This window comes from Asterias amurensis, chromosome 7 (genome assembly GCF_032118995.1).
Source record: "Asterias amurensis chromosome 7, ASM3211899v1".
NCBI lineage: Eukaryota > Metazoa > Echinodermata > Asteroidea > Forcipulatida > Asteriidae > Asterias > Asterias amurensis.
In genome coordinates this window covers 18,355,402-18,377,016 of record NC_092654.1, presented here as the reverse complement: position 1 = coordinate 18,377,016, position 21,615 = coordinate 18,355,402, and the positions used below count along the sequence as shown (strand labels likewise).

At 38.5% G+C, this 21,615-nt stretch overlaps 1 protein-coding gene across 1 annotated transcript; it reads left to right on the top strand.

The window, feature by feature from the left end:
• The first annotated feature begins 631 nt into the window (after nt 1–631).
• Nucleotides 632–20,517, top strand: LOC139940035 (fibronectin-like). The gene is made up of 13 exons (XM_071936231.1): nt 632–729; nt 2,888–2,986; nt 4,479–4,703; nt 4,821–5,078; nt 6,725–6,855; nt 7,358–7,523; nt 8,236–8,526; nt 9,573–9,845; nt 10,516–10,669; nt 11,339–11,472; nt 12,895–12,995; nt 15,919–16,005; nt 16,537–20,517. Exons 1-13 carry the CDS (start codon nt 705–707, stop codon nt 16,708–16,710), a joined length of 2,118 nt encoding a protein of 705 aa, XP_071792332.1. The 5' UTR covers nt 632–704; the 3' UTR covers nt 16,711–20,517.
• Nucleotides 20,518–21,615: the final 1,098 nt, after the last annotated feature.

The following is a 21,615-nucleotide window of genomic DNA, read 5'->3' as shown; positions in this document are numbered from 1 at the left end:
CTTGGGAGGGTAACAATTAATGAAAAGAGTGTTCACTTTAGAACAAAACATACATTGGTAAAGTCTAATATCACACAGTTTGATTTACTTTTAAAACGGTAAATAACCGTTTACCGTTTTAAAAGTAAATCAAACCGTGTGATTAATGGCTTTACCAATGTATGACTTCTTCATTAATTGTTACGAAATTAAAGCAGGCAACGAAATTAATTATAGTTTCATCAGGAGTGTCCATCAAAAACTCAAATTGATTTCTGTTTCAAATCAATTTGGAAGGAAACAACGACAGAAAAACACCCTTAATGCACAACCGTTTGCGCTTTCAGAGGCATAATAAGACGTGAAAAGGCTGCCGAGTCTTTTGAAATTTGACTGAGAAATTACCTATTTTTCAAAAACTACGTTACTTTTTTTTAGAAGGAGCCGTTCCCATAATGTTTTATACTATCAGCACCTCTTCATTGCTCGTTACCAAGAAAGTTTTTGCTGACAACTTTTTTGAGTCATTACCAATTTGTGTCCAGTGCCTTTAAACTTGAGTGTTATGCCGATCAACTCATCCGTGACCAGTCCAAGTACGACACGAACAAGGAAGCTGGGTGTTTCGTACGAGTTAGTCAGTGATATTTCCATTAGCTTCAACGTGAACAGTTTCTATCCAGACGCCATTTTTCCCCTGGTGTTTACAGGTATTTTCTTGCAACATGAAGAGTTTTTCCCAGGCAGCTGGTAAGTTTATTTGTCATTTTCAATCACTTAAAAGTCGCAACTGAAAAGACCTTTTGAAAACTTCATTTATGTGGTGTCGATCGTTATTGTACCGTATTAGATAGTAAAACACTGTATTTCTACGTTATACATTTTTGTTTGTTCAAGTTCTCACAATGTTTGCTCCGTCTCCCTAAAACTTAAATCTATTCCCCTTTTGGCTTTGTCCATGTATGTGTGCTTAGTCATGTAGGCCTAACCCAAATTATGTCACAGTCATCTTAAAACTTAAATGAGTTAAATGTTATTTTTGAGACCGTCATTAATTTTTATTTAAAAAAGGTTAAATTTCATTTTTTTTTTTCACGGAAAAGTCGATAATTCATGTTTCTGTAAACATGACAATATAAAAACATATGTGATTATTTGCGTATAGTGTTGAGTTAATTTTACAAAACAAAATTGTTGTGCACACCTTTATGTGACCGTTGTACACAAAGCTTTTAAAGACTAATACCTATTTTCTTCTATTCATTTCTGCATCATTCGATTTATACATACATCTATGGCATTTTTGCTCTATGTCTCATTTTAGACTGCAAATGAGAAATTACAACTTTTTTTAGTTGTACGTTCTTCTAACGTTCGCAAATGTATCTAAGGCTGTGGATAATTTTCCCTTTTACTGCAAAAATCTGTGAGACTTCTAAAGTATTTTTCGTGTATTTTGTTCTTCGATGTATTATAGGTTTTCTCGGTCAATTTCGGAAAATGAGCAGCCAATTTAACCACCAAGCTATTCTATTTCGCCCAAAATCGAATGCTACTCAAAAGGGTCGTTCGATTTCGTTTTGGGATTAGTCAAATGTAATGTTGCGTCATTCGAATTAACAAAATAATCATTCAATTTAACAATTCATCAAAGCAGCATCCAAATTCGCAGACGCTTCTTGAGGCGTGTGTACCACGAAAAAGAATGACGCTACCCTAAATTGAACAGAGTGCTAAAGGAATTTGACTCTACCCAAAACGAAATTGAATGACCAAATTCTGAATTTGAAACGCAGTAACAACTGGAGAGGCAAAACAGCTTTAATTCGAACGTTTGAAAATGGAATTGATTACTCATTTGCCGAATTTGACCGAGAAAACCTATATTATGCACTGTTAGCTATGGGAGTTTACTTAGTGGGAGTTTACTATGGGAGTTTACTTATTTAGTAACTTTTAGGGATTTTGCAACGCCATTCAAATCTCGTCGGGAAAGTCCCTAAAAGTTCCCAAACTTGTTTAAACAGCGCGACCCACCCATGCATATCATTACTGCTCTCGTCACAATATCTAGAGGTTTTTGTTACGATGTCATAATACACTGCCAAACAAAAGTAGAACAGACTGGGCCTTTTAAAAGGTTCATAGACCTTGTCAAATCTATCTGACGAGAGAACGGGTCTTACCAAGGGGTTTTTTGGTGTAAATCTTGTAGTTGTAGTATATCACAGTGCTTAAAGAAACTTATACGACAGCACTTTGAAAAAAAAAAAAAAAACAGAAAAGATGATATCCATTGGTTACAAAGACTCAGTGGCACAAATTATAACAACAATTTTGAAGTTTTGAAGCCTTTAAAGGCCACAGATTCCAGTATCCTGTTATATTTATTATGATATTACATCAAATGGCATGTGCACAGCTGAAGTTCACGGTTTAGGCTGTCCGGCTTCGTGATGATAAAACTACTGGCCTTATGTATTTACATTAAAGACAGTGGACACTATTGGTAATTGTCAAAGACCAGTCTTCTCACTTGGTGTATCTCAACATATGCATGAAATAACAAACCTGTGAAAGTTTGAGCTCAATTGGTCGTCGAAGTTGCGAGATAATAATGAAAGAAAAAACACCCTTGTCACACGAAGTTGTGTGCGTTTAGATGGTTGATTTCGAGACCTCAAGTTCTAAACTTGAGGTCTCGAAATCAAATTCGTGGAAAATTACTTCTTTCTCGAAAACTACGTCACTTCAGAGGGAGCCGTTTCTCACAATGTTTTATACTATCAACCTCTCCCCATTACTCGTTACCAAGTGAGGTTTTATGCTGATATTTATTTTGAGTTATTACCAATAGTGTCCACCGCCTTTAAACGTCTTTTTTGTTTCTCTCAATTTATTCATCAAGCCACCACGGGAAGAGAGATTTGGGTCGCACACACTACAAGAGGGGCTTCAAAGAGGCTGCTCGCCTCGTTTGTTGTATTACTGGCTGTGGCGTGTGTTTGTAAGTATGATCTGGACACCTTCAACCTCCATACGGTTGGAGAAATCATAGATGCACAACAAAAATCAGACAGCCACAAATTTGTTTACAATGTACGAAAGAAGGGTGTTCAACTTGTTTGAAACAATTTATCCAATCTGGGACTGTATTTGTTTTAATTAAAAGTTGATTTTTTAGTCACAACATCTGCTTACATTCGGCCCCCATGCCAACCAGTCCTAGAATGGTCTATAATTATGATGGTTGCCCCATTTTATAAGTCGGTGTCCCCTATACAGCAATTTTTTTTCAGTAGCTTAGAATTGCCATCCTGAAAAAAAAAAAATCATTTTTTCTTAAAAGTCTCCCTTTTTGAATCAATTTAGAAGAAAGCAATCTCAGTAGAAGAAAATCACTACGACGAGGCAACTTTGATGTACAGGAAAAAAATATGTCCCATACATAATGTGCAGTGCGCACATCGATACCTCATGAGGCCCAATAAAACTTTGAACGGGGCCAACCCTGCTCGCTGTTTTCTTTTCAAGGCACTGGACACTGTTGGTAGTTACTCAAAATAAATGTTAGCATTTAACAAATAACTTGGTAACGAGCAGTGGAGAGCTGTTGATAGTTTAAAACATTGTGAGAAACGACTCCCTCTGAAGTGATGTAATTTTTTGGAAAGAGTTACTTTCTCACTCACATAATAAAAGGCTTCGGCCTCTGCTAAGCAGTGCATCTTAAAGCGCACAACACAAAATAATGCAACAATGGTATTATTCTTTCGTTATTCTCTTGCAAATTCGAAGACCTACTGAACCCAAATTTTGACAGATTTGTTATTTTATGCTTACGTTGGGATACACCAAGTGAGAATACTAACTGCCTCTAGCTACCGGGCAACCTCGGTAGTCTAGTTGGTAAGACACTGCTCTAGAACTGCAAGGGTCGTGGGTTCGAATCCCACCCGAGTAACATGCCTGTGATATTTTTTCACAGGACTCGGGAAAGTACTGAGTATACAGTGCTATTAACACACATCGGTGTATGGGTAAAAACCAAAATTAATATTCTTTATCCCCGATGCAAATTTAACATCTATTATAACTGGTCTTTGACAATACCAATGGTGTTCAGGGCCTTTGAACTGTCCCGGCCGTTGCTCTCGACCAATACGCCTCTCTTAATATTTATGCATGAAGTACGTCACAATGCTAACTCAAAACGAGGCGATGGGCGCAGCCACTGCAAGTGATGGGGGAAGTGCGCCCATAGCCTCATTTTGGGTAAGAATTATGACGTCATGTATAAGTATTAAGAGAGGCGTATTGGCATGAGGAAACTGTCTTATAAGCACAGGTGCAAGCTCGCGTGTCACGCCCATGTTTCAACACTTTTTACCTTTTAAACAAAGGTTTATACACACCCACGTGACGCGCTCTCCACCAATAGGAATAGCGAAACTGTTTGAGGTATTAATGAATGGTTATTTATCATGCTTTCCTTTTAGACTCGACCCCTACCATTGAATGTCCAGTCGATAAACAGGATGATGCCGACAGCGGTGAAAGCACAACATCAGTAGCATTAAATACACCTACTGTCGCAAACGCCGACGTACGGTGTGATTGGCAAAGCTCAGACATTTTCAGTATTGGTACAACGGCCGTAACGTGTACAGCCACAGACGATGATGGGAACACGGCTACGTGCGTATACTACGTCATCATTACCGGTAGGTAAAAACAATACACGTCGGCCACTATGACGTAACAGTGTTGTACCTTATCTTGACTCAAATAGTAAAACATTTACTTTCTAAAAAAATGAGTGAATTCTCTTTTAAAAACAGACAACCAGCCCCCCACTATCGACAACGTCCCTACAGATGTACGAGTGAGCATTTCTCTAGAGGACTTGAAGTTTCCGAATGCTGGAGCCGTAGCTAAGTGGCAAGCCCCGGCGACCATTGACAATTCCAACCTGGTAACTCTTTCATCAACACACCAATCTGGTGAAACGTTCCCTATCGGTGAGACCACTGTGAAGTATACAGCAATAGACAGAGCGGGTAACACCGTTGACAAGTCGTTCAGTGTCAGAGTGTTGGGTGAGCCTTTCCCCTTATTCAATTAAAGAAACTGGACACTATTGGTAATAATTGTCAAAGACCAGTCTTCTCGCTTGGTGTATCTCAACATATTAGGCATACATTAACAACCCTGTGAAAATAATGATTGATTTCGAGACCTCAAAATCATATGAGGTCTCGAACTCAAATTCGTGGAAAATTACTTCTTTCTCGAAAACTACGTCACTTCAGAGGGAGCCGTTTCTCACAATTGTTTATACTATCAACATCTCTCCATTACTCGTTACCATGTAAGGTTTTATGCTAATAATTATTTTGAGTAATTACCAGTGACGTCCACTTTTGACATTTTGCTTACAAAACAGTTGCTGGAAGAAAACATAAACTGACAAACCTTGAGAAGTTTGAGATTGATCGGCCTTCTGGGTCATATCATGAGAAAAACAAATAGTGAAAAACTGATTTTGCATGACATTGAATAAAACAAATTCACTAAACGCTCACTGAGCGATAAACTCCAAACGGGAATTAAAAAAAGTAGATATGGATTTCTCAACAAATATGACATTTCAGACAATAATATTTCATGACATGTTTTCTACTGTCACCATCATCATCAGATCGTGTAAATTTGATAAACATCTGTGATCTTCACGATTTTCTAACCAATTCTGCATATAATGTCCCTTTTTAAAACAATAAAATCTAGCAACATGATTTGTTATACATCAGCAAATTACTAAAAATATACAAAAAAACGTAAGTAATAGGAACAACCTACTGCAAAGTATGAGATGAAGTGAGTTTTTAGACCCTTTTTAAGGACAAATTACTCTGTGTTTCATTGGGAGAGGAAGATCGTTCCAATAACAAGCGGGAGGCAGCGACTAAAAAAGGTTTATTATAACATTAACTATTTGCGTGACTTGCTGACCTCGAGGGAGGCAGTAATGTTAAATAAAGGCAGTGGACACTATTGGTACTAACTTAAAAATAATTATCAGCATAAAACCATTCTTGGTAACGAGTAATGGGGAGAGATTGATAGTACAAAACATTGTGAGAAACGGCTCCCTCTGAAGTAATGTAGTTTTCGAGAAAGAAGTAATTTTCCACGAATTTGATTTCGAGACCACAAATTTAGATTTTGATGTCTACAAAGAGAGGAGAGAGAGAGATTGATAGTACAAAACATTGTGAGAAACGGCTCCCTCTGAAGTAATGTAGTTTTCGAGAAAGAAGTAATTTTCCACGAATTTGATTTCGAGACCACAAATTTAGATTTTGATGTCTCGAAATCAAGCATTTGAATCCACACAACTTCGTGTGACAAGGGTGATTTTTTCTTTCATTATTATCTCGCAATTTCGACGACCGATTGAGCTCAAATTTTCACAGGTTTGTTATTTTATGCATATAATTGTGAATTCAATTCAATTCAATTCAATTTATTTATTTCAAGGCTATTGAAGGCTAGTCTTTGACAGTTACCAATAGTGTTCAGTGTCTATAAGTCAGAGTGCAGAAACATCATATATACACAATATTGTAGGCAATAATGCCGAGTTTTTAGCAGTCGTGTACATTTATTTTATCTAAAAAACAACAATGTTTCAAATTGATGATAACCATCTTGCCTTGATGTTCTTGACTTCCCACTAAAGTTAAACCACCAGATGATGATGTGTTTGTTACTGGAGCAAGAAGCGATAACAGCATGGCTTGTATGACATTGTTCTGGCCTGAGACGGGGGACCAAGAAACCGAAAGCTACGGCTTATTCTTTTGGAAGCAGGTAGTGATATATAAATATTTGTATACTTGAATTTGTTGAAAAAGGCACTAACAAGACCTGCTGTTTTAAACATCGCACTCTAAGGTATCAAGACAGAGAACAGCTGATATCCACGATATCAGAACACACAAAATTAACAACACCTTTCTTAAGGCATTTGACACATTTGGTAATTGTCAAAGACAAGTATCTCTCACTTGGTGTATTCCGACATTTGCATAAAATAATAAATCTGAAAACAGTAAACCGATTGTAAAAACAAAATCAAACAGTTTAAATTATTAATGAAGAAAAGTTACAAATATGTAAAACACGTCACTAACTTAGGTGTGTAAAAAATCTATGATTTTCAATTGAAACAAAAACTTGACAACTAATGAAGTTAAAAATTCTACAGGTAAATTACATTACATGCATCTTCACTTAAAGTGGATAGGGACTCATTTCATGGACAAAAACTTGATCAACAACATGTTGACAAAAATCCCTTTAACCTTTACAGGGGGACTCCCGACCGTTGAGCGAACAACGAAAAATCCAAACTGCAGATGCGAGTAAAACATACGTTAAGTATGAACATTGCGGTCTTCTTCCGGGCGAGTTGTACAACGTTGAAGTACAGAATGAGCCAGCCTCGGAGATTGTTGGGAAATTGCAATTCTGGACAAGTGAGTAAAGGTTGAATATCAATTTTAGGCCTTGTGTTTGTCTGTTTGAACATTCAAAAATACTCGCACATCTGTTTGGAAAGACGTGATGTTATTATTCAAAATAGTTATGCATTAGGCCCTCCCATTTTGGTGATTTTTTGGTGAATGCAGTTAACAAATCACAGTGTACAAATCTATCCCTGTGCGTGGTTACTACACCTCATACCACCCGAGCGATTGAATGGTTCCGTCTGGTCAACCAACTTACTAAACAGTACAAGCATCATTAAAGGCACTGAACATCTTTGGTAATTGTCAAAGACCAGTCTTCTCACTCGGTGTATCTCAACATAACATGCATAAAATAACAAACCTGTGATAGCTTGAACTCAATTGGTCGTCGAAGTTGCGAGAGAATAAAGGAAGACAAAAAAACACCCTTGGATTTTAAGTTTCTTGGTTTTCTTTTATACTTGAGACGAATAAACATTTCAATTCAATTTCAATTCAACTCAATTTATTCAAGGTGTATCTTTACTTACAACTTTGCCTGTCAATCAGCATTACGGTGGAAAAAACACACAAAAAAAACCCACACACAATCTATGACCAAACCTTTAAAGAAAGTTGTTTTGTCCCCTCTTTAAAACACAACCTTTACTTGGAAAAGAACACTATAAATCAAGTAAGGTCAAATGTCTACAACTGATATCATGTCTGTTTTCTTCAGAGCCGAATCTGGTCCAGCTTCGGAGTCCAGAGACGAATGCAGTTAATACATCATTTGATTTGTCTTGGGAACTGAGTTCTGATAACGTGGATCAATATCTTCTACAAGTACATAACTACTATGGCAATGGTAATGTGTATGCTGAGTACTTTACCAAGACGACTGATCGCACACGTATTGAGGGGCTTCCGCCCGGTACTCAGGTCATGGTGTTTATATCAGCTGTGGTTGGTTCCGGTGATATGCGTCAAAAAGGGGCTACCAGCCGTTACGGTCCGCCGTTCACAACAGGTAGGCATACAGTCGTTGGTTTAGTTCTCAGCATCAGAATCTTCGCGCAACACCAACTCACTGAGTTCAACAGTCCGTTTTTCAGCGTGTAATTCTTCGGAACCTCTTTCACCATGGTCTAAATCTTCAGACCAAGTTAACATAATTCCAAGCCATAGGTCACCTGCAGCGGATTTTACGAAACGCTATAAGATTAATCATAATCTCAAGTTAGTAATTAACGGAACTTAACTCGTCCTAAAGTCCTAAGAATAATCATAAGTTAGGAAGAGTTGGGTGAAATCGACGGCTGGAAGCCAATGGGATGACATGATTGAGAAAGGAGCGGATATGAGCCCTACGGTTATTGATGGAACAGCTTTTATAGTTGAAGTACATTTTTGCCATGCCATTTTGCTGGGTTCCAGGAAACTTGGATTTTCAACAAAGCAGCTACTAAATGCAAGTGAGAAATGATCATCAATTACACACTGCCAAAAAAACTGCATCGAAATTAGTTTCTTAATTTCTTCTAAAATATAAAATAAATAAATACAGAATAAAGAAACAAAGGCGTTGCAATGAAAAACAACTGTTAGATTCGCACGTGAAAAAGCTTCGGAAAAACTGCTGCAAAACTGAGAAGAGATGTTTGTTATGGTAGGTAGGCCTATAAAAAGGCGTTAGTGTACTTATAATGACCAGCAATGAGGTAACTAGTGTACGCCTATTTCCCCGTGGGTCTTTGAGTGATCAGAAGAGGCCCTCTTCTTTATGCCTGTGATGGGTATACACGGTTGGGTAAACGTCCCCAGTTGGAAAGTGTTTAAAAGGCACAGGGGTCGATTTCAAGAGTTGGGACTAGTCCTATAGGAGATATTAAAAACTTAGAGGTAGTCCTAAGTTAGGACGAGTACCTCGCCCTAACTCGAGACAAGACTAATCCTAACTCTTTGTGAAGTTGTCAAAGGCCAGTGTTCTCACTTGGTGCATCCACACATGTTTATGCATTCAATAACAAATCTTGTGTGCGTTGGTAAACTTGTTTTCTTGTTGTTGGTTTACAGCACTTCCTGCAGTAGACGAACTCATTGCGTACAACTACACGGAGTCCACCATAGCAGTAGCGTGGGGAGTGTCTGACATCAACAGCCCACTGTTAAGTTCCTCGGAGCCTTTTATGATATTCATCAATTCCGAAGGAACCGAGGAGAGCTTTCAAATCATCTCGAGCGGCCCTCTTGTGGCTGAGTTCACGGGTCTTGAGCCCAATACCGACTACGAGATTAAAGTGATCCATAATGTGATGCAGGTGGGACTGACTACAACGCAGAAAACAAGTAAGTTGCTGTCAGGCTGACGTAAAGTGTAGTACAAGGTATTAAAAAAGCGCTCTAACTATAATTTAGAGCGCTTTTTAAACAAAGGAAAGGTGTACATTGCCACAGGAAAGAAGAGGCATTTTGATTATCCCAGAACATCCCCATCGTCAAATATTTCGTCTCGTTTTGTATTGTAGTTTGGGTTGTCGCCTTTTGCACACAGGCGCCCTTTGTCAGCGTTGCCATAATATTTACCGGTAAAAGTTAAAGGCCTTACAACTTCATGACCTGAAAAACGCACATGTCAATTGGTATAGGATTTCAAACTTTGTGGCAGTGTAATAACGTGAGGTTTGAGATAGCACCATGTGTTAATCTCTTTGGGTAAGAGTTAGTTCTGAAAATAATCGATGGTTGACAACTCAACGTTTTGATCAGAGTGCTCTGATCGTCTTCTGGAGAATGACGATCAGAGCATATCTGACCGAAACGTTAAGTTGTCAACCACCAGCTGTTTCAAAACCAATGCTACACTCAAACAAAATGTACACTTATGGTGATACTGCAAATCTTTTTTTTAAGTGTCTTTACTAGTTTCAACTGGGAGCTGGTTGACTGTAACTTGTGGCTCATATTATCGAGCATAACAAAGTTGTTTACCAAATCTCATTGACTTTCGTTATCGCAGGACCGGTGAGGGCAAACAACGTGCGAGCGACTGCCATCGAGTCTAGTTCCATAACGCTTGAATGGGAACAGTCGACGACAGAGGGCGTCAAGTACGAGTTGTACATCTCACCCGGTGAAAGATCAGATCCCATTCCACCAGAAGCAGAGACAAGGTGTGGCGTAATACTTTGCAAAAGCCAACCTCTAGCCTATGCCTTTTAGTAACGCCACATTTCACTGAAAATAGACAAGTGTAGGACTACTTTAGTCTCAACACATTTGCTTTCAAATATGTAATTGTACTCTGATGATGATCAGAGTACACTAGAAAAAAGTGAGAACAACACAGTTAGGCTACTGTACAAAACATATAGAACTTGATCTGGAAGAACGTCTGAACTTCAACCTAAAATACCTCACAGCTGTCACCACAAGAAATCATAACCCACTCACTCTTAGAATTCCATCCTCAAGAACCAACGCCTTTTATAAATCATACTTCCCCAATACTGCTAAAGATTAGAATTCACTCCCCTTTGACACAACAACCCAACAACTAGCCACTCATGGTCTAGACGTACACTCATTAGGCGCGCATATACCAGGAGTTCCTCCCTCCTGACCAGTGAGTGTTGCTCCTGGAAAGGAGCTGTTCAAACTATTCCATAAAGATCAAGATCAAGATCAGAGGCAATACTCCTTCCCAAAACATGTTCACGTGTGTGCGCCCTCAGGAATGAAATAAACACTTCATATTATCCACTTCATTCAAGCTTAAAGAAACATGTAAACATTTAGAAGATGATCACTGTTATTTATGTTGTCATTTTTGCCCCCCTCAGCCACACTTTCAGCCAGCTGAAGAATAACACCGAGTACTTCATCAAGATTGTTGCTACCTACGATGGTATGAAGAGTGTCCCTAAGACTCTGTTGGTAACCACTGGAGTGACAAAGCCTACAGTTCCTAGCTCTGGTCAGTTGGTTCAAAACTCATCTCTTGATGTATACTTGAGCTTTTAGAAACCTAACATAACTTACTTGAAAGGCCGCCTTTCACTCTCATGTCTCAAGTACAATACTGATGTACCATTCCATTAACAAATTCTTAAACCATAACCATTATGTACAGCATTAATGTACCATAACATACACAAATTCACACCATATCACTTTTCTAACATTGAATTTATTGTGATTGAGGAATTGGAAATAAATGTTGTATACACTGAACTGAACTGAACTGAACTCAAATACAACACTCATGTGTAATCTCATGTCAACAAATTAGGTCTCAAATACAATACTGACCATCACAAATAAACAAAGGTCTTAACCATAACCATGATGTATCATCACTCATCAAGTCTCAACTACAACACTAATATTCCATCACACATCAACGGAGGTCTTAACTAAATAAAGCTAATGTACACCCAACAACACTGAATAATAGAGAACAATGTCCAGACTGACACTAATGCGAAGATTGGGACAATAAAATTGAGAGAAAATTAAGTTTTGCTTTCCCAAAAGGAACAATTTTTCGCATGCAAGCAAGCCGTAAACCCATTAAGTATGTCTTTGATTTCAAAATTTCAAATTGTTCTTAGTACTGAATGGAATGTACTCATCATTTTACTCTACTAAAATGTGGTGCCAGTTTATATTCTGGTTGGTTATAAGTTGACATTATGGAACAATCTCCCGGAACATTTAGAAAACATTGACTCCATTGTTAAGTTTCAGATTGCTTTAAAGACGCACTTATTTAACATTTAATTCATCCATTTTTGTTTGTTACCCAGTACATCTTATAGTTGTATTGTGTTGTGTTTTCTCTACAGCCCCTAGGCTGTAATTTATGACTATAAGCATAAGTTGCTTATGGTGTGATGTTCTTGTTGGTCAAATGGTAGGTCTTTTTAAAGGAACACGTTGCCTTGGATCGGTCGAGTTGGTCTTTGAAAAGCGTTTGTAACCGTTTTTTATAAAATGCATATGGGTAGAAAGATGTTTTAAAAGTAGAACACAATGATCCACACAAACATGCCTCGAAATTGCACGGTTTTCCTTTTACCTCGTCGACAAACACGGCCATTTATAGGAGTCAAATTTTTGACCCCCATAAATGGCCGACCGTGTTAGTTCGCACAGTAAAAGAAAAACCACGCAATTTTGAGGCAAACTTGTGTGGATCATTGTATTCTACTTTTAAAACATCTTTCCAACCATATGTATTTTATAACAAACGGTTACAAACGCTTTTTATAGACCAACTCGACCGATTCAAGGCAACGTGTTCCTTTAAGTTTCTTCCTCTTCTTTGCCAACACTTCTTGTCAAAGAAAGTAAATATGTTAATAAATGACAGTTCTTTGGATTTTTGTCATTGCAGCTTTAACCACGTTAATTATAGTTGCAGCTGTTCTTGGTAGTCTTGTTCTTGTGCTGGCATTGGTCATCCTCGTCGCCTGCATCAAGCTACGGAGACTTCAGGTATGTCATGTTCACTCCCGGTGGTGGCAGGGGATTCTGTCCCCCTTACGGATAACTGTGTACAATCTAATTCTGATAGCGCCCTCTGTTGAACCATCCTCCTTTAGCCCACGTCAATTCCCCCAACGAGGGACAGATTCTCCGGCGGACATAGGTGTGGCAGGAAAAAAAAATCACTTCAGTCGACTCTCATTATAACAAGGTTGCATGCGACTGGCCAAATTTACCTTTTCACAGCAGGAATATTGTTGTATGAAGAGGACAGCATGACAACAATAGTCTTGAAATCAAGGCGGTAATTGTCAAGCGAGGTGCAGCTACGGGGACGGGACACACTTCCTCGAACAAGGGAAGCAGAAAAGAAATACTTCTCCCTTTTTGACAGAAAACCATGGGGACAATATCACACAACATTACACATCACACGCACAGATCAACATTTGAGACCGACAGTTGAGAATAGACAACGATTGATTAAAGTAACTACAAGTATAACATGAGAATTGTGAATTAATAAACTGTGTAAGGGACATGTCGTTGATTCTAGTTTATAAATAAATGCAATTGCAGTATGAATAATACTGTTTTGGCTTTATAGTCACACGCACGCCTATGAATGGGGGTGTACACACGCAACATTTTAAACATCCTATTATACAAATATTGTCTGCTTCGAGTGTTATGGTTAAAAGTACGACTCCCGATGTGATCCCCAGAGCGTTCTGCCGAGGGAAAATTGAACGGTGCGCCTCGGGGAAATAGAACGCTTCGGGGATCACCGAGGGAGTCGTAGTTTTGACCATTGTAGCACGAGTAAAAGCAGTCAATATTTGTTTTATAACATCCCAACAGACTATTTATCATAATTCGTACACGTAACGTTCGTACGTGCGTTTCAGATACACAGATGCACAACTGATTGGGTTCGAGATGGGTAAAAGACGTCTGGGTACTGCACGCCGTGTGGTAGTCGTCACACGGCAAACGATGCACTATCACACGACCGCCGGCTAGTAAAACTAAGACATATCATGTGACGCGCTCTATCTAAACCAATGAGAAGGCAGAATATTTTGGTAAGGGGTGTTATAAAACTGTTCGTTCATAAACCACGTTGTTAGTCGTTGTTATTCGTACCAATGATATGCCACCTGAGTATAGGAATCGCTCTACTTGATGCCTTACTCCATAGGCAAAGGGCATCAATCTAAAAAAAATCAATCAATTTAACTTTGGTCTTCGCTGGCGTTTCCTCAGTAACAAGCCGAATCCATATAATTATTTTGCCATAATTAAGAACCACGCGTAAAGCCTTACTACACGCGGAGGCAATGGACGCAATCGATGAAATTGAATGCAACGATAGAGTCGTCAAAAGGCATTAACGTTCGAGTAGCTCATGTCATAAACCAATTTGGACCAAATCCCCTAAACCGGCCACTTTAGTACCCACGTAAAGATTACATCGCAGTAGATGCATTACAGACATACACTGATGCTACTGTTGAGAAGAATTGTTTCCAAAAGAGATTGTGAGCCGAAAATAAACTAGTCTTTTACAGGTTAATATAATAAAGGATTGGTTTAGTTGATTATGAAGTTCATCTAGAACAGATGTTGTAGGTTAAATATGTTTTCCCTCTGAAACCAAGTCTTATTTGAGGGAAACTTTATCAGAAAACATAAAAACCTCCAAAACGCAACAGGTGATAAATTAAATATTAATTTATTTATTTCATATCATTTTTATCAGGGTCAGTCGTGAGGTCTTCTGAATAACAAAAAAAATCAAGATGAAAACAAATTTACTGAACAAAATTTCAAGGGAGAAAAAAATCAAAACAGCAAGCTACTTACAGCCTTGTCTATCCGATCGGTCCATTTTAACCCATCGTCATCAATCACACCAAGACACTTATAGTTAAATGAACTCGTTTAAAGGGTTTTAAAACCTTTTTTGTAGATCGAGTTTTTTGGCCATGACATGAACCTGTCCTCACTGTTAATGAAGATGTATGTATAATACACATGTATAAATTTCAGCTACATTTAGTTTTCCATTTTTAAGAAAAAAGATGGAAAACACAGAGCGATATGTTCAGGAGATTCGCATAAATACCAGTAGTGGTAAATACGTTGTGTAGACTTTAATAGGCTTAAAATGTTCGTCTCTCTTGACATTTGTTTGTCCAAATTACCCAAAACTAAGGGAAGCTTTATAACCATAAAGTTTCTTAAACCATGCCAGTTGATGTAAATCTGTGGACATTGTGTTTTGTGTCATATACACAAAGTACTCAAACCCTTTGGTACAGTGTCGTTTACTGCCCTCTAAAGTATGCATTGTCTGTTGAAGATCTCGTAAACATCAATGGTTTGTTTTCCTGTTTGAAATTTATTATTCAAGATGCTTAGATAGATCTGCGTCAAAGCAAGTGATTTTTTTGGTTTCCACTTAAAGACACTGGACAGTTGGTAATTGTCGAAGACCAGTCTTCTCACTTGGTGCATCTCAACATATGCATCAAATAACAAACCTGTAAAAACTTGAGCTCAATTGGTCGTCGAAGTTGCGAGATAATAATGAAAGAAGAAAACAAACCATTGTCACACGGAGTTGTGCGCTTTCAGATGCTTGATTTCGATACCTCAAATTCTAAATCTGAGGTCTCGAAATCAAATTCGATGAAAATTATTTCTTTCTCGAAAACTACTCCACTTCAGAGGGAGCCGTTTTTCACAATGTTTTATACTAGCAACCTCTCCCAATTACTCGTTACCAAGTAAGGTTTTATGCTAATAATTATAATATATAATAAATAATAATTAATAATTCTGAGTAACTACTAATAGTGTTCACTGCCTGCCCCGGAGCCTAATGTCAAATGTTTCTTATATTAATATTCTGTTTTGCCAAACGCAGAAAAACTCTCCACAGGTTAATGCAAAAGTTGGTCAAACAAACGTAGCCATGGACACACCACGTGGACCAAGCAGAGGGGGCAAACCCGTAAGTTGTTTTAACTATCTATAGGAGGTGTAGTGGGTGTACCACTATTCCCAAATTTGTTTAACTACTTGTTTATTTTGTTTTGTTAACTTTCCCAGCCACTTTTAACACAATATGAAACATAACGGGATATCATTTGCAATGTTCGGAATCTTAAATCTTACAGAAACAACAACTTTAACATTAACGATTACACATTTTTTATAAATTCCTGTGGTTTATGTACATAAATATAAGGTTTATAACATAATAAACCGCAGGTCAAAACTCTGTATGTGAAAAAACTGTTCTTAAAAAAATCCTGCACAGTGATGTTCTGAATTTTGTGGAATAATGTTCGCAAAAGATGTCTTTCGGTAGGCCTACGCAGGTGGCACATTTTTGCCATGCCTTGCTTTTACGTGATGTATATAATCGACAAGTCCTTTCACACAGCGGATAAGTATTCCACGAACCAGATCTCGAACTAATTCACTGCCCCGTTCAACTGTAAGAAAATAAATGTCTCCTTCATCCATCCCTTCCCGTTAGGACAAGCAAGAGCAGCAGCAGGACTACGGTGGTGAGTATGCTGAGCCAGCAGAGCTGGGAATCAGCCAACTCAACTATGTAAGAAGAGACGACAAACCAATTAAATCTCAATACCACAACTCATCTGTCTTGGCAGGAATAATGATGTTCGGGAAGAACAAGCCCACGAAATAAAGCGTCTGGAGCCCAGATTGCAATTCCATATAGGCCCTTTCCGAAACCACGGCTTCGGCTGCAGAATCGGCTCAGGCTATAGCTTGGCCCCACAGTAGTTGTTTTGACAATGGGAGATTTTGGGACGCTAGGTGGCAGCAGACTTACCAGGTAAATTTTCATTGTTTACGTAGTTCTGAGCGTGCGCACATGACCGAGAACAATGGATTTTACCTGGTAAGTCTGCTGCCACCAAGCGTCCCAAAAGTCTCCCATTGCGCGTGCTTTGCGTAAGTGATCAGGGCTTCAGACGATGGAACGGAGCCTAAAGCCGAATCCATAGCCGAAGCCGTGGATTCGAAATGTACCAGAGAATGCCGATGAAATATACTCGCAGACTATTATTTTTTAAATTTGCGTTTCCTTAATTAAAAAAAATAAAAATAAATAGTAATACTAATAAAAGGTTCCACATACAGATGACAAAAGTGTATTCTTCCGGAAACAATGCCAAATTTCCTCAAGTGTTCGACATTTTGCAAATGCCACGAGGTAGGAGGGACAAGTTAAACCAAGCGTTTACTTCACGCTTCACACGCTTGAACGGACTTGTTGACAGTGCACTTACAACTCGTGTAGTACATTACACTTACATGAATGCTAAAGTAAGGCACCAACAACTATACGCCAATTTTTTCTTGCTTTTCCCTCAGTCAATGTTCAGTGGTATAGGAAGAAGACAATCGGAATCTGTACCATGTATTGTGAAATAATTTATTATGTTGTTTATTATTGGAAAAAAGTGTATTATACATTAGAACTTGGATTTTGACTGAAGCAGTTCTGTGAAATTGGGCAGTGGTCGACCCGGGGAAGCTAACCGAACGCACAGGATCAGACCTGGGGCCAATTTCATAGAGCTGCTTAAGCAAAATATTTGCTTAAGCACGAAAATAGTTCGCTTATTTTACACATGTTACTGTCCAAAATTTCATGCCATATACATTGCTTATGACTAGTATTTAGCTGTTGTTTACTTAGCATTACAATTGAGTGGAGCCTTGGCCGGTAATCTGATTTTACTAAGCAATGAATATTTTGCTTAAGCAAAATTTTGTGCTTAAGCAGCTCAATGAAATTGGGCCCTGGGTTGACCCGGGGAAGCTAACCGAACGCACTGGGGTCAGACCTGGGTGGACCCGGGGAAGCTAACCAAACGCAATGGGTCAGACCTTGGTGGACCCGGGGAAGCTAACCGAACGCACTGGGACAGACCTGGACCGACATGGGGAAGCTAACAGAACGCGCTGGGCCAGACCTTGGTGGACCCGGGGAAGCTAACCGAACGCACTGGGTCAGACCTGGGTGGACCCGGGGAAGACCGAACGCACTAGGGTCAGACCTGGGTGGACCCGCGGAAGCTAACCGAACGCACTGGGTCAGACCTGGGTGGACCCGGGCAAGCTAACCAAACGCACTGGGTCAGACCTGGGTGGACCAGGGGAAGCTAACCGAACGCACCGGGTCAGACCTGGGTGGACCCGGGGAAGCTAACCGAACGCGCTGGGCCAGACCTGGGTGGACCCGAGGAAGCTAACCGAACGATCCAGATGAATTGATAAATATTGTTGTTGTGCTTGTTAGCCCTTTCGGCTAAATCGTAAACATGCCATAGCTTAAAGCCATTGGACAGTTTCGTTACAGAATTTTTTTTTAAAGTTCACAGATTTACAAATAACTTACAGGGTTTACAGAAGGTAATGGTGAAAGACTTCTCTTGAAATGTTGTTCCATGAAATGCTTTACTTGTTGAGAAAACATTAAAACATTATCAATTCTCGATATCGAGAACTACGGATTTATTTTAAACACAATATGTCATGACACGACGAAACGTGCAGAAACAAGGGTGGGTTTTCTTGTTATTTTCTCCCGACTCCGATGACCGATTGAGCCTAAATTTTCACAGGTTTGTTATTTTATATGTAAGTTGTGATACACGAAATGTGGGCCTTGGACAATACTGTTTACCGAAAGTGTCCAATGGCTTTAAGGAAGCGAAAACACAAGTGCAGCTGATGAAGTACTGAATAATATTATAGAATTGTGACGCACAGTAAGAGTTTGTCACGACAAAGATATTTAGCTGGAGGACCTTTGCAGATTATTTGTTCCTTTGAAAAGTTTAGGTTCACAATTTCTGATTTTCATTTAGCACTGCATGAAAAGGTTGTCTAACTCTGGGCCTTTCACATTTTAATCTTATTGAGCATGTGCTTTTCAATTTGATTCCACTGTAATCCCCTGTTGTAAATAATTGAAACAAAATCAAATTGCCTCCTTTTAGTTTATGGCGTGTCCGATTTAATACTAAGCTTCTTTGCATGTGATACGAGCGAAGCGAAGTAGCATGAAAGGGTCGTCTAAAGGCATTGGACACTATTGGTAATTACTCAAAATAATTATCAGTATAAAACCCTACTTGGTAACGAGTAATGGGGAGAGGTTGATGGTATAAAACATTGTGAGAAACGGCTCCCTCTGAAGTGCCATAGTTTTTAAGAAAGAAGTAATTTTCCACGAATTTGATTTCGAGACCCCAGATTTAGAACTTGAGGTCTCGAAATCAACCAACTAAACGCACACAACTTCGTGTGACAAGGGTGTTTTTTTCTTTCATTATTATCTCGCAACTTCGATGACCGATTGAGCTCAAATTTTCACAGGTTAGTTATTTTATGCATATGTTGAGATACACCAACTGTGAAGGCTAGTCTTTGACAATTACCAATAGTGTCCACTGCCTTTAACTCTAGACCTTTAACGTTTTAATCTTAGCAAAGGAAGCAAAGGGGTCGGGAGCGAATAAATAAATGTATACTTATAATTGTATTGTTATTTACTAAACTTCCAAGTGGGAATTGCATAAATTTGATTCGGGATTGTCATGGTGCTGTTGTGTCAACCCTAATTATACGGGAGACAGTGATTGAGATCTTCTAAATTAGATTTTACTATGATTGTGTGAAAGTTTTAATTTCACAGCCAGGGTTCATCTGTATAAGCCTTTATTGTACTTGCTCATTTTTGTGTATAAATATTATACAATTTCTATAAAACAAATATTAAATGCACTGGACACCTTTGGTTATTGTCAAATACTAGTATTTCACTTGGTGTAGCCCAACATAATGCATAGAGTAACAAGTCTGTGAACATTTGGACTCGATTGGTCATCGAAGTTGCAAGAGAATACTGAAAGAAATAATACCGTAGTTGTAGATTAATGTGTGCGCTTTCAACAGGTAGAAATAAAAGGCTTCAGCTGAAGTCTTTTATTGTTTGAGTAGAGGCTACATCTTACTCAAAAACTACTTCACCTCACAGAGAGAGAGAGAGCCGTTTCTCACAATGTTTTTTTTTAAATTTTTTTTACGTTCAACAGCTCTCCATTGCTCGTTACCAATGTTGTTATGCTAACAATTATTTTTTAGTAATTACCAATAGTGTCCAGTGCCTTTAAATATTATAAACATACTGTTTATTCATAATGTTGGGATCCACCAAGTGAACAAAATTTTTACACATTACCAAATGTGTTCAGCGCCTTTAAGTGCAAACTTAAGAACAAGTATATTTTTAATTACTAAATCAGATGATGCACTCATTTCTCTTTTTGCCTTGTTTTATTCTGTGTGTGTTTTAAAAGAGTGTACTATGTTTAAACAAAACATGTTTACATTGGTCATACTCCGATGGATGCTGTGTATGAAATAAAATTGTACGAAATAAAATATTCTATCATCCTGTCAGCACCTAAGTCGTGTACCGGCCCTTTAATAATAATCAATATTAAGAATGTTCAATCAAAACAGTTTAGATCCAGACTCTTCACCTATGACTATTTACCACTGTTGCATAGAAAAACAATCCATCAATGCATTAGTTTATGCACTGAAATAAACAGAACTGTTACATTTAAGGCAATGGACACTATCGGTAATTACTCAAACTAATTATCGGCATAAAACCTCACTTGGTAACGAGTAATGGAGAGAGGTTGATAGTTTACAAATATTGTGCGTTGTTGTTCGTATGATACTGTAGCTGAGAGCTGAGATGATAGATACATGAGATAAAGTGCATAGAGATTTGAAGCATCCGTTGATGCAACAGGTACAGCTTCGTAACTTAAGACTAATCTTATGACTTTGGACGAATCTCAACCCTGCACTGTAGCATGCAGATTAATTCTGAGTTAGGACGAGTTTCTCGTCCAAAATCGAGATAAGACGAGTCCTAACCCTTTGTGTATTCTCACTTGGTGTATACATGGAGGCATAACTATACCCATCCAACATGTTCTTAAAATAACAATTCGGTGAAATTTTGAACGCAATTGGTATTGAAGTTGCAAACAAATAATGAAAGAAAAACACACTTGTCGCTTTCAGGCGCCAAACAAAGGTTTCAAGTTGGTAGAAGTTACATCTTTCTCAAAAAACGCGTTACTTCAGAGGAAACCGTTTCTCACAAGCTCTCCATTGCTCGTCACCAAGTAAGTTTGTTTTTACCTCACAGAGGTATTATTAGTAGTAAGCAATGGTGTAAAGTGCTTTTTAGTTTAGAAATTGTTGATAAATTTAACACAACTGACGTGTCACTGTCTGCTCAACTATACAGGTTGGTAAAATATGATTGAGTGGTTGAACAACTGGACGCGTTCGACTGAAATACACTCCACGCACGCATAATTTAAACCTTAATTATTGTGGAAAAAAAAGTTCGACATCTTCGTGCCTTCTCGCAAATGGTTTCTCTCAGTAACGACGTACGGCCTTCAAAGAATCAATTTGTTCTTTGTCCCCCCACCTGTGCAGGAAATGAAATTGCCATAGTTTGGTTAATGCAATCACGAAAACTAAT

Bases quoted from the DNA above. Each gene is read 5' to 3' on its own strand.
- LOC139940035 (XM_071936231.1), top strand. From the start codon at position 705: ATGAAGAGTTTTTCCCAGGCAGCTG. The intron at 7,524-8,235 runs GTGAGTAAAGGT...TGTTTTCTTCAG, and splicing joins GAAATTGCAATTCTGGACAA to AGCCGAATCTGGTCCAGCTT. The intron at 16,006-16,536 runs GTAAGTTGTTTT...CCTTCCCGTTAG, and splicing joins CAAGCAGAGGGGGCAAACCC to GACAAGCAAGAGCAGCAGCA.